The following is a 13,345-nucleotide window of genomic DNA, read 5'->3' as shown; positions in this document are numbered from 1 at the left end:
CAGTTTTTGTGAACTGTTGCATAAAATAATCCCCAGAACATCTCCTCTTCCTACTTTCATTAGCGAGTGTTTCTTAAAAATCATGCCTGTAGACAGATATATCATTAGCTATGGTTTATTAGGAAACCATTAGGAAATGGTTTATCTGGTAGCATAGAGAGGAAGAGCTCTGCATCTCCCAGGACAATTCAATCCACTGCACAAATATTTTTAAAACTTTCTAAATTTTTTTTAATTTTTATGCAGTATATTTTGAGATTTACATGGTGATGCTTTGTTGAAGCAATACCCTTGACTTTAATCTGTACGGTTGTTTAGTAATCCGTGTACGGTTTATCTTTATCCTCATATGGGAATGCTAAGTTTGTACCTTGTTAAACGGTTCTATATCCCACTTTGTGAATTAGCTTCTCCACAGACCTTTGGTGCTTTATCACGTGTGATCTGCCTACGACTGAGTTTCAGCATCTTTGGCTACAGTAATCTGATAGTAGCTGTTAATTTGTAATTTTGTATTTTTGTACCACTTTTTTCAGTAATTTCTGCACTGACTTAAAGGCATCTTGGTACAATAAAACCATTCCTTTGTGCAGATCTGTGATATGCCACCTGTTTTTATTATTTGAGATGCATCTAGAAGATAACTTGAAAAATTAAGATTGTTCCTTTAATATATTAACAGAAAAGAACTTGAAAGTCTTGACTTAAGGTTATAATATCAAGTAAATATTGCAGACCCATTTTGCATAAAAATCACAAACATTAAAAGTATTCATCTTGTTACTTTAGATCGCAATATCTTAGGGGTGCAATTATCTTACTAGAACGTTGGGAATTTTTGTTTTTTCCCAGACATCGGGGCCTGCTGTGGCACTCTTAGATCTAACTCTGCATGCAAAACCAGCAGCATTAAACACCTTAGTAACTGTGGGTGTCATCCTGGCTCTGATGACTTCCTCCATAGTGACTTCTGTAATACAATTGAAAATTAATTTCTGTAAGGACTGTGACATGGATGCTGCATTCTTAAGTTCTCTGGCATCAACAGCAGATTTTGAAAAATTTCTGTAGAAATTTCTTTTGCTGTGCACTTTTATATGTAAAGGCTATGTATGGTCAAGCTAAGAAATATGTGGAAAGGGGTGCAGGAAGAACACCTTTTTCCTTTTTTTTTTTTTATATTTTCACCTAAAGACTAGAATAAGCTCAATGTAAACATAATTTAAGCATAAGGCACATCAAGTTAAAGAGGGGAGAGTAAGGAAAAGTAGAACCAAGAGTGTCCTATTAATTATTCTTCAAAAGATTTTCTTCATTGTTTTTCTGCTGAATAGAATCTTACCTTGCACAGTGTGCAGCTGACTGCATTCATACAGGTTTTTCGTAGACTCACGGAGTGGTTTGGGTTGGAAGAGACCTTAAAGATCTTCTAGTTCCAACCCCCTTGCCATGGGCAAGGACACTTTCCACTATTCCAGGTTGCTCAAAGCCCCATCCAACCTGGCCTTGAACACTTCCAGGGTTGGGGCATCCACAGCTTCTCTGGGTGACCTGTTCCAGTGCCTCACCATCCTCATGGTGAAGAATTTCTTCTTAATATCTAATCTAAATCTACCGTCTTTCAGTTTAAAGCCACTACGCCTTGTCCTATCACTACATGTCCTTGTAAAAAGTCCCTTTCCAGCTTTCTTGTAGGCTTCCTTCAGGTGCTGGAAGGCTGCTATAATGTCTCCCCGGAGCTTTCTCTTTTCCAGGCTGAACAATGCCAACTCTCTCAGCCTGTCTTCATAGGAGAGGTGCTCCAGCCCTCTGATCATCTTCATGGCCCTCCTCTGGACTCGCTCCAACAGGTCCATGTCCTTCTTATGTTGGGGGCCCCAGAGCTCAGTGCAGTACTCCAGGTGGGGTCTCACGAGAGCAGAGCAGAGGGGGAGAATCACCTCCCTTGACCTGCTGGTCACACTTCTTTTGATGCAGCCCAGGATACGGTTGGCTTTCTGGGCTGCAAGCGTGCACTGCTGGCTCATGTTGAGCTTTTGTCAACCAACACCCCCAAGTCCTTCTCCTCAGGGCGCTCCCAATCCATTCTTTATCCAGCCTGTATTTGTGCTTGGGATTGCCTGGATCCCTGTACAGGACCTTGCACTTGGCCTTGTTGAACTTCATGAGGCTTGCATGAGCCCACCTCTCAAGCCTGTCAAGGTCCCTATGCAATGAATAATAAGGCGCAGTTCAGAAACCTCTTCTTGTGTGACTTGATAATTTATAATATAAATGCTTGAAACATAAGAAGAGATACTAAAATATCTTTCTCCCCATGAGGAAATCAGTCCAGTTAGGACTAGTAGTGGTAGCCTGCAAGTAATTATTACTGTTGTAATCTGGTTAAACCATGTCGAACTGCATGCGTGAGGTAGTGTATCCCATATACACCAGTTAAGTAATTGTTCTTGTACACTCACTGGTAAATTTTATCAGCTGCATCATGTCAGCAGAGGGCTTTAGGTAAATTAAGCCCATGGCATGGTTTTAGAAGTTTTTGACTAGTGTCTGCAGAGTTTGAATAAGCCATCCTTTTGAGAAAATAATTTGTCAAAAAGTCACCTGAGACTCAGGAAAACAGCCAGTACCTATATGAAGGAGTACCTCTGTGAAGCAGCAGCTTTGCTGCTTAGTTGTTTAGCCCAGCTCTTCAGCTTAATTCTGGAATCAGGTGCTGCATGGGCTGTTTGCAGAGACAAACTGATTTGGTCACAAAACTGGCAGTATTCACCATTTGAATTTAATATACACATGATTATGGTGGGACTATGAGAGAGCAAGAAAAAGAGGTGTTGCAAAATCCATGGCAACTTTTATAGTATGACTTTGTATATATAAAAGGAGAAGTTTGCTTTGCATCAGGGTCTTCAAGATACAAATGTAATTTCTAAATTCTGGCATGTATCCTCTCTCAGGAGAGAGATTCACTTTGCTCTGTATTTGCTCCTATGTACCATTTGCTTACAAGGTTTTACTTGACCTCCCAGTTTAGCCTTTCTTCTTTAGCTGTTCAACATAAATATTTACACTCTTTTTCTCCTTGCTGATATGCAACTCTGATTCAGTAATGTCTCAGCTTGGAGTGGTACAGTGGTAATAACTCCTGAACGCTGGCCATGATTGAGAAGCTGGATTTCCCAGTCCTGCCTAGTGAGATGTGATGGGTTTGGACTGGTGTCACAATCTCCGGAGCATAACCTCAACTTCACGCTCTTTTTCTCAGAACTCCTTGTTACACCCACCAGCCCTGTTCGCAAACTGACTACCTGTACACTTATTTTTCTTGTCTTACCTGTGAGAGCTACAACCTGTAGACTTGTAATAATTAAGCCCTCAGTGTGATGGCTGATTAACTGGATACTGATTTGGAACATAGCTGTCACCATTTTTAAATATATTTCAGCAGAAATTGCTTACCAGAGCTGCTTCAGCATCTCGTGTGCATTGTCTCCTTAGTGGAGAGGAAAATCTCATTTCCATCTCTTCCAGTCATCTTCCAGCTAGACCTATCTAGCCAACAAAGGAGCAAAAGCAGTAGCTTGTGCTCTGTGGGGAGAGCATGTTACTCCCTAAAATATGTTCTCCAGTTTTCTTCACTTATAGCCACTATAACACTTCACTAGTAGCCACTACTACATTAGTAGCCTTGTTAGGTGATGGGAGGGCCAAAAGTAAGTAAGCAAATTCAAACCGGAAACTCAATTTTTTTTTTTTTTTTTTTTTTTTCCTGCCAGTCCCTAGTTCTGGCTTGGTAGTGCTTCATTAATTATTCTTCAGAGGAAATTACCTGGGTTGCAATTGCAAAACCTTTTTTTGGACCCACTCAGAGAGTAAGTAAACGCTGTTCATGCTGGGAAGCGTGGACAGTTATGAATTGCATTTGCATCTCATAGGCGAATCGGCCATTTTCCCAGTCTGCTTTCAAACTCCATTCTGAGACAGCAGATGCTGTGTCCTACTTTCATCTGCAGGCGCTGTGCCTCCTCTCCTCTGGCAACTGGCTACTTCTTCCAGCTTTTATGTGGTTCGCGTTTCACAGGAAGCACTTCCTGCTTTTAATCTGCCTTGAGAAGGCTGCATCAGCTTGCAGTGTTGCTGTTACACAAATGGACTTGTAATTTAACAAAGGCACCAGGTTTTTGAAGGAGTTGGTCGTGCATTCTTCAGTATGAATTATTTGGTGTTTGAAGTAATATTCTTTGGCATTTCAGAGAGGTCTGTTTTCCTTGGCTTTTTAAGTGATTTTCATTTTTTTTTCGTTGCTGTCAAGCGATTTCCAGTTTGTTTTCTAGAATGTATTGCCCCTACTTTAAAAAAACCAAAAACACCTACAACAAAATGAAAAACAAGGAAAAAACCCAAAACCCCCAAGACAACCACCAAAACCCAAAACTACAAAAAAACCCCAATTGTCTGAGATGCAGGTTACCTACCCTGTACACTATTTTCAGAAAACTGCAAGGATGCTTGTCTCAATTTAAAGGTTGTTTCTTTTCCCACTTTTCCAAACTCTTACCCTCCTGATTGCTTCATTTGCTATTTACTTATTTTGCTATCTTGTCAGCAGCAGTGACTCAAATTTCTACAACTCAAGAAACTGTGACCAGCCTTAAATCTAACTTCCATTCACATACTGGGTAGTACTGGTGGTTGTTTTCCATATTAATGATTGACTAATCTTTTCCTGTTCTAACTTTGATCTCCGATTTAAAATAGTCTTTCTGCACCCAGATTATAGTGTCTTTTTAAAACTTAATCCCTGCTCTGGATAAGAGCTTCCTATATGATCTTGGTTTTCTGAAATCCAGGATGTTTAGTTCAGTAGCATTCAGTACAAGCCAGAGCTGCAAGCTAGATAGCAAGCATTAAATCCAGATGCCAATTTTTTTTTTTTTTTTAAAGATTAACTTTTTTTTCCCACTCCGCTGCATGTCATGAGCTTTGGAAGGGGTTTTGGTATGTGTTGGGGAATACAGGGGAGTTTTTTTCCCAAACCTAAACTTCCTGTCACTGAGAATAGCCTCTGGTAGCAGTTCTGTGTCTAGATTGTAGGAATTTGTGAAAAAGACTTTCTGTTACCCTGCTAGAATTTCTCTGTGGGATACCTGTCAGTTATCTTCAATGGATTTCAATTTGCTGTCAACTTTCAGAGATTTGGAAAGCTTTATGAGCCATCAGCAAGCCTAAGCCTCTTACTTCGATGTACCCAACTCGCTTCCCTCTCTCTTGAAGTGTTTCTCTGAATAATTTATAGGGAAGCCTTGTTTTAATGTTACACTTCAAGAACCATGTTAAAAATTGGGGTAAAACAGTGTGCTAAACCAACAGCAATGGGGTAGCACTCCTGAGTGTTTCACTATACAGCTTCATTGGGTAGCTTTTCAAGTATCTGTGCAGCTCTGCAAGTTGCAGCATTTGGCAAAAGGAGGTAGCTTGGCCACTCTTGCTCCCTGACCCCAGCCTTATGTCACTGAGCTCTACTTAATCCATAATCTCTTGCTTTTAAATTAGTATCTCCAAGCTTTCTTGAAAGCCGTATGTCTGTTAGGATTTGATGTGTATATGGCAAATGCTTAATTTGGTACAGTTTAGCAGGGCACATCAGCATGCTGCTCTGACGCTGTAGCTATATACTTCAATTCTTTACATCTGGATTTATTTATTGATTTATTTTAACCTGAGATCAAACTTACACTGTGGGTAAAGTTTACCAGCAGCTGCAGCTGCTTTTAAGATTTAATGCTATCTATGGCTGCTGAAATTTTTCCTTGTATTAAATACATGGTTTGTGCAAACCTGCCTGACTTGACGTAGGTCAGAGAACCCATTTCGCCAGAGGAAACTACCTGGACGGTACCATTTCACTCAAAGTGCTGAAAGCAGAGGTATAGAAAATGAAATCTATATGGAAAAGTAGCAAACACTTCCACAGGCACTGGAAGTTACGAAAGGCATATGCAGAGAAAAGGGGTAGTTCAGACAGTGCAGCAAGGCTTTTTTATTTGGTTTGATAATTGGTAACCTTTCCCCTTCTAAAATCGTTAAGGTGGTAAAGTTGATTATTAATAATATATTTACTGAGTTTGAAGCAATGTTTTCAAAGTTAACTGTTTGAAATATCTTTCATTGTTGCTTAAACATAGCTACTTACGTATCTAGACTAACTTGCTGTTTAATTCTCTGCTTGAATATTATGTTTTATTAAGATGACTTTTTTTTAAATCTTTCAAGCATTCTCAAAACGGATGACAAAGTAAGTAGACCAAATGTGTTAGAAATTAGTATTTTCAAGTTTACACTAGACATGTAATTAATTTGCATTATAGCAACAGTAGCAAATGCAGAGTATATGTTCATATTAATTTCCTTTATCTTCAAAAAATACTTCTCTAACCATTACATCTGACTCTGAATTTATCTCACTCTAGAGTTGTAGAAAATTTGCATTTAACAAATGTGATTTAAAGTTTTTGCAGATAAAACTCTTTCACGGTGTATTTTTTCTATTGCTCAATCCTGAAAAGGAAATCAAAGTAGAGAAAATAATAGCACAGTGCCTGAAAATCAGAAATAAACTGCAGTGAAACACGAAGATCAGTAAAAAACCTGACTAATGCTTGAACATAGATTTAGCTGTCGACTAACTTGTATGAGTGTTACTCTGTGGGGATTTCCAGTGTGTCTGCTGGCACAGAAGACAAAGGTAGGGTTACATTGCCCAGTTGCAACTTGTTAAGGGGCAGACCTGGAACAACACAGCTTGCAAAATTTCCCATATAAGGAAACTTTTGCATTTTAGTTTTTGGTGAAATGCGTGTCTAAACTGAGCTTTTGGCAGATTTCTGGAACAAGTGTGATCTTTAGCACCAGAAAATGGAGTAGGTCTCTGGTGTGAATAGTAACGTTTGAAGTAAGTTTAGGGAAGTGCCCTGCCACTTCCTTGCATGCCCCTAAAATGGCATTTTTCCAAGCTCATGGTTTTAGGTAATGGCCCTGTTCCCGTGAGTTAGGGCTTGAACTACTGCAAATAAAACTTGTGAGCTTGCGGCTTTACTTAAGCACCTGACTTTTAGCTCTACAATGCTAGAGTAATAATTCTACGCTCGGAAAAGTTCATCCTGAGGCATGCACTGCAGCATTCCCTCTTCCTATTGATCTTCACTGTGGTCAAGCTGGTATTAACTTCTCCAAGTCAGCTTGAACTCTGTGAACACTATCGCTTAATTTAATTTCTGTATTAATGCCATGTCAGACTTACTGTGGCATCTGTTAGAAATTATAATCCAGAGTGTTTTTGAAGGTAGGTTTCTACTCTTCAAACCCTGTTTTTTTACTTAAAGATTTCTATCTTTCTGCTCTGCTTGTATTTGCTTACTATTCTTCCCATTTGTCCAAATTCCAACTTCAGCATTAGTTTACTGAAATAATTTGTCTTTGGTTCCAGAATTCCCATGATTTTAGTGACATGTAACCTATCTACTGTTAATTGTAGAATGAGTACAATCATCCATAAAACACTTTTTTATTTTTTTATTAAAATGAGCATGTGCTAGGCTAGCTGTTTTCAATTCAGCGTATGCTTGCCCTCTCCACTTTGTCAGGGCTGTTGTCAGTCCTTCTCGAGGGACTGTGTCACTTGCCTCCCTCTTTTCTTTCAGAGATAAACTAGATCATGTTCTCTATCTTTCATCCTTACTCTTACTACTAATTTATGTCTCGATATTTGTAGTATATTAGTTTTATTTCCAAACAATTTAAGAATGTGACACAATATGCTGAGGAAGTGCACAGATGTAAAGACTACCTATTTTGTTTTGTCTGCCTGCATGATTATCTAAAATTTAATTACTTTTCAGGACACTGTAATCAAGTATTTTTCTAGACAGAAATGCCACATTGATTTGCAATCTAGAATGTTCATAGTAAAAGCTGACTTCTGTAGTAGGTTACCTGTTCTCTCAAGACATACTTACAAAAAGTTTATTTTCTTTTTACCCCAATTTTCTCTTTACATCTTTTCTTGCAAAGGCTAGTCTGGATCCTAGGCCCCAAGGGAGAAATAAATAGGCATGTTTTAAACATCAGAATTACTACAAAGTTCTTAGCTTGGCCCAGATGCCTTTCTTTTAAATGAAAGGGCTCCGATACTGCCAAGTATACTTCAGCCAACCTTGCTAATTTTCCAGGAACAGCTGTTCTGTCCTCTGGGCTACTGTCAATCTCTGATTTATTCAAATTCTGTCCTTGCAGGTTAAGACGAATAATAGCAACAAGGCTAAAAGATTAAATTGCTCTTTGTTGTTGATCCAAGCTTCTTCCAAGTTCTGTCTTGCCTAATTGCCTGCTGTGACTAATGGTTCTGTACTTTTTCCAATTCTGCTTCTTTCATTATTAGTTCCAGCATCTTTAACACACTGAGTTCTTGAACTTTCTCCCCTCCTGGCCTTTCAGATTTTGCAAGGCATGTCTCAAATGGTTTCAGCTTTGTACCAGAAGCTAGCTTCGTCAGCAGTAGGTAATGTGGCCTAGCGCTACAGGAAAACATATGGGCAGATAGTGCTGATGTTCATCTGCTCCATCATGTTTGTGGAGTAAAAGTTCCCCCTTGTGAGAATCCAGGCAGAATTCCTTTATACATACGAGCTCATTCACAACTTCAGCTTGAACCTAAATTACCAGTGCTAGCTCCTTTTAACCCCGGTTTTTGGTACCCAGAATTTCAGCTGAAAATCTTAGAAACATTACAATCAACCATTTATGCTTTTGAGCCTAATCTTGAGGTCTTAGGCTTTTGTTTTCTTTTTGAAGACTCATCTTGTATTTTCTTACAAAATAAGCTGCCTGATGTTTTTACAGGTCCATATGACTCCCATTTTGTCTGGAAGAAGAATGGACAGAAGATGAAAGCATGCATCACTGAGCAATCTCACATGCTGTTTGATGGCAGAGTGCATGTTCTGAGTTGGGTGAAAGATTCAGTATCAGAAAATACAGAATATAAATGTTCATTCATCTCAAAAGTTGGGAACACAACGTCAGAAGTGCGCATCACAGTAGAAGATAAAGGTAGGCTGGTTTTGAATGTATGCCATGTTTAGCCTGACCCTGACATGAGGAAAGGTCTGTAATTTTCACCCATAAGACGTGCATATCTGAAGATGGTAACTCTTGCGTTCTGTATTAGTATCCACTTCAATTGTCTATGAAAAGGTTTTAGAGCCATAAAAAAATCCTTCTTCCACCCCTGCCCCTGCAAATTAGCAGTTATGATCTAGAAATGAAACCAAAACTGCTAAACTGATGGACACAAATTGGAAGTCAGATGAGTACTAGAGTTAAAAATAGGTACCCTGCCAGAGCTCTACAGGGTAATATAGAAAAGTTCTTTAATGCCAAGGAAGTAAGTCAGATGATAAAGAGAAACCCTCACCACTCAGGATTTTAAAAAATTGGATGATTTGTAAATCACCTGTAGTTGGGCGAGGTGAGTTCCTACCTCTTAATCTGGACACTAACTGGGCAGGACCTCAGTTAGCTAACTTCAGTGGCTGTGCCAGAACTGTCCAATGCAACTTGAGCATCATTTGTGACTACCTTTTGAGAACTTACTTATCCAGGCCTGGAGAAGGTCTGAATAGTCTTTAAAAAGACAGCAGGAGCAATGATGATGATATAGTACGGATTTTCTTGGCAGGATGAAGGAAAAAGGGAATTATTTTTAATTAGCTGGTTAATAACAAACATGAATTTGTCAAACAGCTCAACCCTTCTTTTTTCAGTGACAGAGAAAAGCAGTAGGAGTTAACACAAGTTGTCTTGCCATCACTCCAGTTACTTTGAAGTCTGTCTCAGAAGCAGAATGAAGAGCATCTCAATGAAACTACAGTAAATGTAAAACAGAGAGAGGCTTTCACTGTGCTCCAAAAGCATTATATACTGTTGCTAGTGTCCCAAAGAATAACTATTACATCTGTGTATGTCACCACTACAGTGTTACATTCTGCAAGAAAAACTGGCAGACAGAATTAGAACTAGAATTTTATCAAGATACAGTAGAATAGCCCTTCTTAAGTTCTCAATGGAATGAAGAATAACTATGTAACATTACCTAAAGATGTGGAAATTACAAACTGGACATAGTCAGCTGTATCATACCATTCTTCTCCCCAGGCTTGGTATGATCTAACTAACTGGAGCATTCCTGTGCTTCAGATGGGTTTGAGCTCTTAACTTGTAGGTTGTACTTTCTAGACCTCGAATCACAGATAGAGGCACTGAATCTGTTTACTCTGGAGGCTGTAAAGTTTGCTGGAGAGAAGAGACATGGAATTAAGTTCTATTCAAATGGTCGAGTAACATGAGAGGAAGTAGAGCAAAATGAAGGACAGGATGGTGGCTTTTGTTCCTTCTATCCCAATCCTCCACAGAAGTACTGCAACTGAATAGATACCAACTTACTTCACCATTATGCATTATGTAATCATCCCATGTACAATTCTCAGATAGTGCTGGTCAGGATGGATGGACCAAAGAATTTGATACCTGGAGAAGTGCCATCAGTGAACATGACAAGATGATGCAGAACTGGAGGAAAACATGGGTAAGAATTTTTGGAAAAGGTATCATCTCTTACAGTGCTTTCTGCATGATGCACTACAGTTTCAATTTTATAAATTGCCTGTGACACTTCTACAACCAAATGTATTTATGTAACAGAGTGGTTGGTGTTCCTGTACACACTCATTCGTGATGCTCTCAGCAGTAAAATCTGCTCGATCTATGACATATTATGGTTATGTCAGCTTGCTCCTTTGATCCACTAACCAAGTGCTTATTCGTCAGTAGTTCTTGTCCTGCACAAAACAGCAAGTCTGTGTATACTGAATATAGTCTACAGATGTGATGAAATTAATCTACTAATTGGATTGCAGACTACTGGACTTCATAAATGGTACTATCCATCAAAGTTGCCCTTCCTTTTAAAAATAATAAACCATACTTAGCTTTTAACAGAACAAAGATTGCTTTTGATTACTTTTGGATATGACACATGCTTGGTGCATGTGGAACAGTTAGTATATGCAACCTTTAAACCCCATTTTAAATTTTAAAGCAGTATTAACAGATTCTGAACTTTTTCTTCTTCAGGAGAGCTGCAACAAGAAAACCAGCCTCTAATGGACAAAGGCATGAACAGTGTAGAAGGAGAAATATATGCAAGTTAGAGTACCCAGTGTTTTAATACCATAGCATTCAAAGAGGTATTTGCAAGTGCTAGTGCCGGCATTAAAATTGATGTTCAGGAGAATCACCTGAAGCTTGAGGTGGAAGAGGCTATCCTTACTGCACCAAAGAATTAAGTTACATGCTGCAAGTGAGGCCACCCATCCCATGCTAGAACTCTCTCTGGTTTTCTGATACCATTTATTTCAGCTTAATGAAGAACAAAAGTGGTCTCAGTAAGGCTTGTGCTGCTCAAACAATATAATATGATGTTATGGCTTCTGTTTTGAGTTCATTAAGCAAACCAGTTAATTTTGGGCTTGAGGATCTTGGTGTATGATTTAGAGATTAATAAAAAGATGTGGATCGCACTTATTTAAAGACACTTAAACTGGCCTATTAATTTTCTTCTAATGTGTTTACCCTTAAACTCTGTTCCCAGTGTTTTGAAGAGCATTCCTTTCTGCTGTCAGCAAATTCATTTGTTCAAACACATTTCTTTTGGTAATAAAGTTTCTGTACCAAATAAAGAACTTCTGACTAATGCTCAAAATACAGATAGATTACAAAGCACCCAAGGTAAGTTAAAGCAGACTCTTCAGTTTTTGCAAATTATTCTTCTATATTTAACTGGAGTAGCTCTAAAAATTCTGTATGTATGTTGAATGAATTCTAAGACTACAATTGCATCAAGTTCACATATTCCTAGTGAACAACTGCAGATTGAAAATGTGAGGACCTACTAAATCTACAGTGAAATTGTTTTACTGCATAGAGGCAGAAAGACAAAACCCTGAACAGCAAATAAACAAAAGTCTGAGGCATAATTCAGTTTTCTGTCTTATCTTCTCAATGGTTTTCAGCAATCTGGAAGCAAGTAAATGCCACTGAGCAATCACTGTAGCTTGAGTCTGTGGAGGCAGCTGCTCCTAGCTCATACTTATCCCTAAGTTGTCCCCCTAACTGGTAAGATATAAATTAGAGCATTGTTTCCCACATTGAAGAAGGCATTCTCCTCACTCTAAGACTTTCCTGAATGACCTTCTTTTTTTTCCAATACCAGACCATGTTGTGGTCAAAGATGCAAGGTGAAAATTCTTACACACAAACCATTTCCCCTACTTTTCATATTGACAATCATAAATTAATGCTGATGCAGACTTCTGACACCAATGTTCAGAGGCAATTTTTTCCCCATTGTGTTTCTCTTATAACATCTTTTAAAAAGACTTTTCTTGAATTGTCCCCCTCTATGTGTTCAATAGATTTGGAGCAGACAAGCTGAGTTCTGTGGTGCTGAGTGGGAAGGTAAGACTTTGTAAGATTGAGGTCAGAGTTTTAGATGAGCATAGCTGAATTTTGCCTTGTCTCAGCAGCAAAGTACTGGAAGTAGTAAAAAAGATGGCCAGACTTTTTGTTTAGCTCAACTTTGTGAAAAAATACCTGTGTAACAGAATTCATGAACACAGCCGTGACCCCTTCTAGTGAAGTGTTTTGTAAATTCTAAGAACAGGAAGTAACTCCCTAAGATTCTGAACAACCTATAATGTTTCAAAAGTAACTTTTCATGCTCTTCTTACAGTAAAACAAAGTAGATAATATGGCAAAACAAAAAAAAGCTGTTAATGTGATCTTTACCAGCTGGTCCCGATTCCCTGCAGTGACTAGGTTTAGCAGTTTCAGTTTTAGATGTGTATGGAAGTGTCACAAGTATGAATAAATCACAGCTTACCTCTGAATCAAGGATATCTGCTGGCCAAAACCATCTTTCATCACTGGGATCTTTCACCCTCAATTTCCAGTTAAGATTACAAGAAACTACTACAAAAAGATCATCATCATAACTAGTGACCAACTGTGCATTTCAGCTTAAGGCTGGCTTCCCTTACCAACGTTCTTCCTCAAAACTGACATCTGAAGTATCATTAAGTGCCCACCAGAAGAGTTTAAGTCACAACCATACTTTGTAGAATCAATATATTGTAACAGATTTTATACAATTTACATTCTATAAAATCGTTTGAATTTCAAAATTAAAGATTTTATATCACTAACTTCACAAGGCAGCTACTTTCCAAAG

The 13,345-nt window shown here is 38.6% G+C and overlaps 1 protein-coding gene across 1 annotated transcript in view; it reads left to right on the top strand.

Annotated features, from left to right (window-relative positions):
- The window catches only part of SEMA4D (semaphorin 4D), a 37,354-nt gene extending 25,621 nt beyond the window's left edge, over positions 1-11,733 (top strand). Inside the window, exons 15-17 of the mRNA XM_059833432.1 lie at positions 8,899-9,108; positions 10,545-10,642; positions 11,191-11,733. Of these exons, the coding sequence (XP_059689415.1) occupies positions 8,899-9,108; positions 10,545-10,642; positions 11,191-11,220 (338 nt within the window). The 3' untranslated portion in view covers positions 11,221-11,733. The remainder of the gene's footprint in view (positions 1-8,898; positions 9,109-10,544; positions 10,643-11,190) is intronic.
- Positions 11,734-13,345: the final 1,612 nt, after the last annotated feature.

This window comes from Gavia stellata, chromosome Z, assembly GCF_030936135.1.
Source record: "Gavia stellata isolate bGavSte3 chromosome Z, bGavSte3.hap2, whole genome shotgun sequence".
Classification (NCBI taxonomy): domain Eukaryota; kingdom Metazoa; phylum Chordata; class Aves; order Gaviiformes; family Gaviidae; genus Gavia; species Gavia stellata.
Note: the sequence above shows the minus strand (reverse complement) of the source record. Positions and strands in the feature narration are given on the sequence as shown.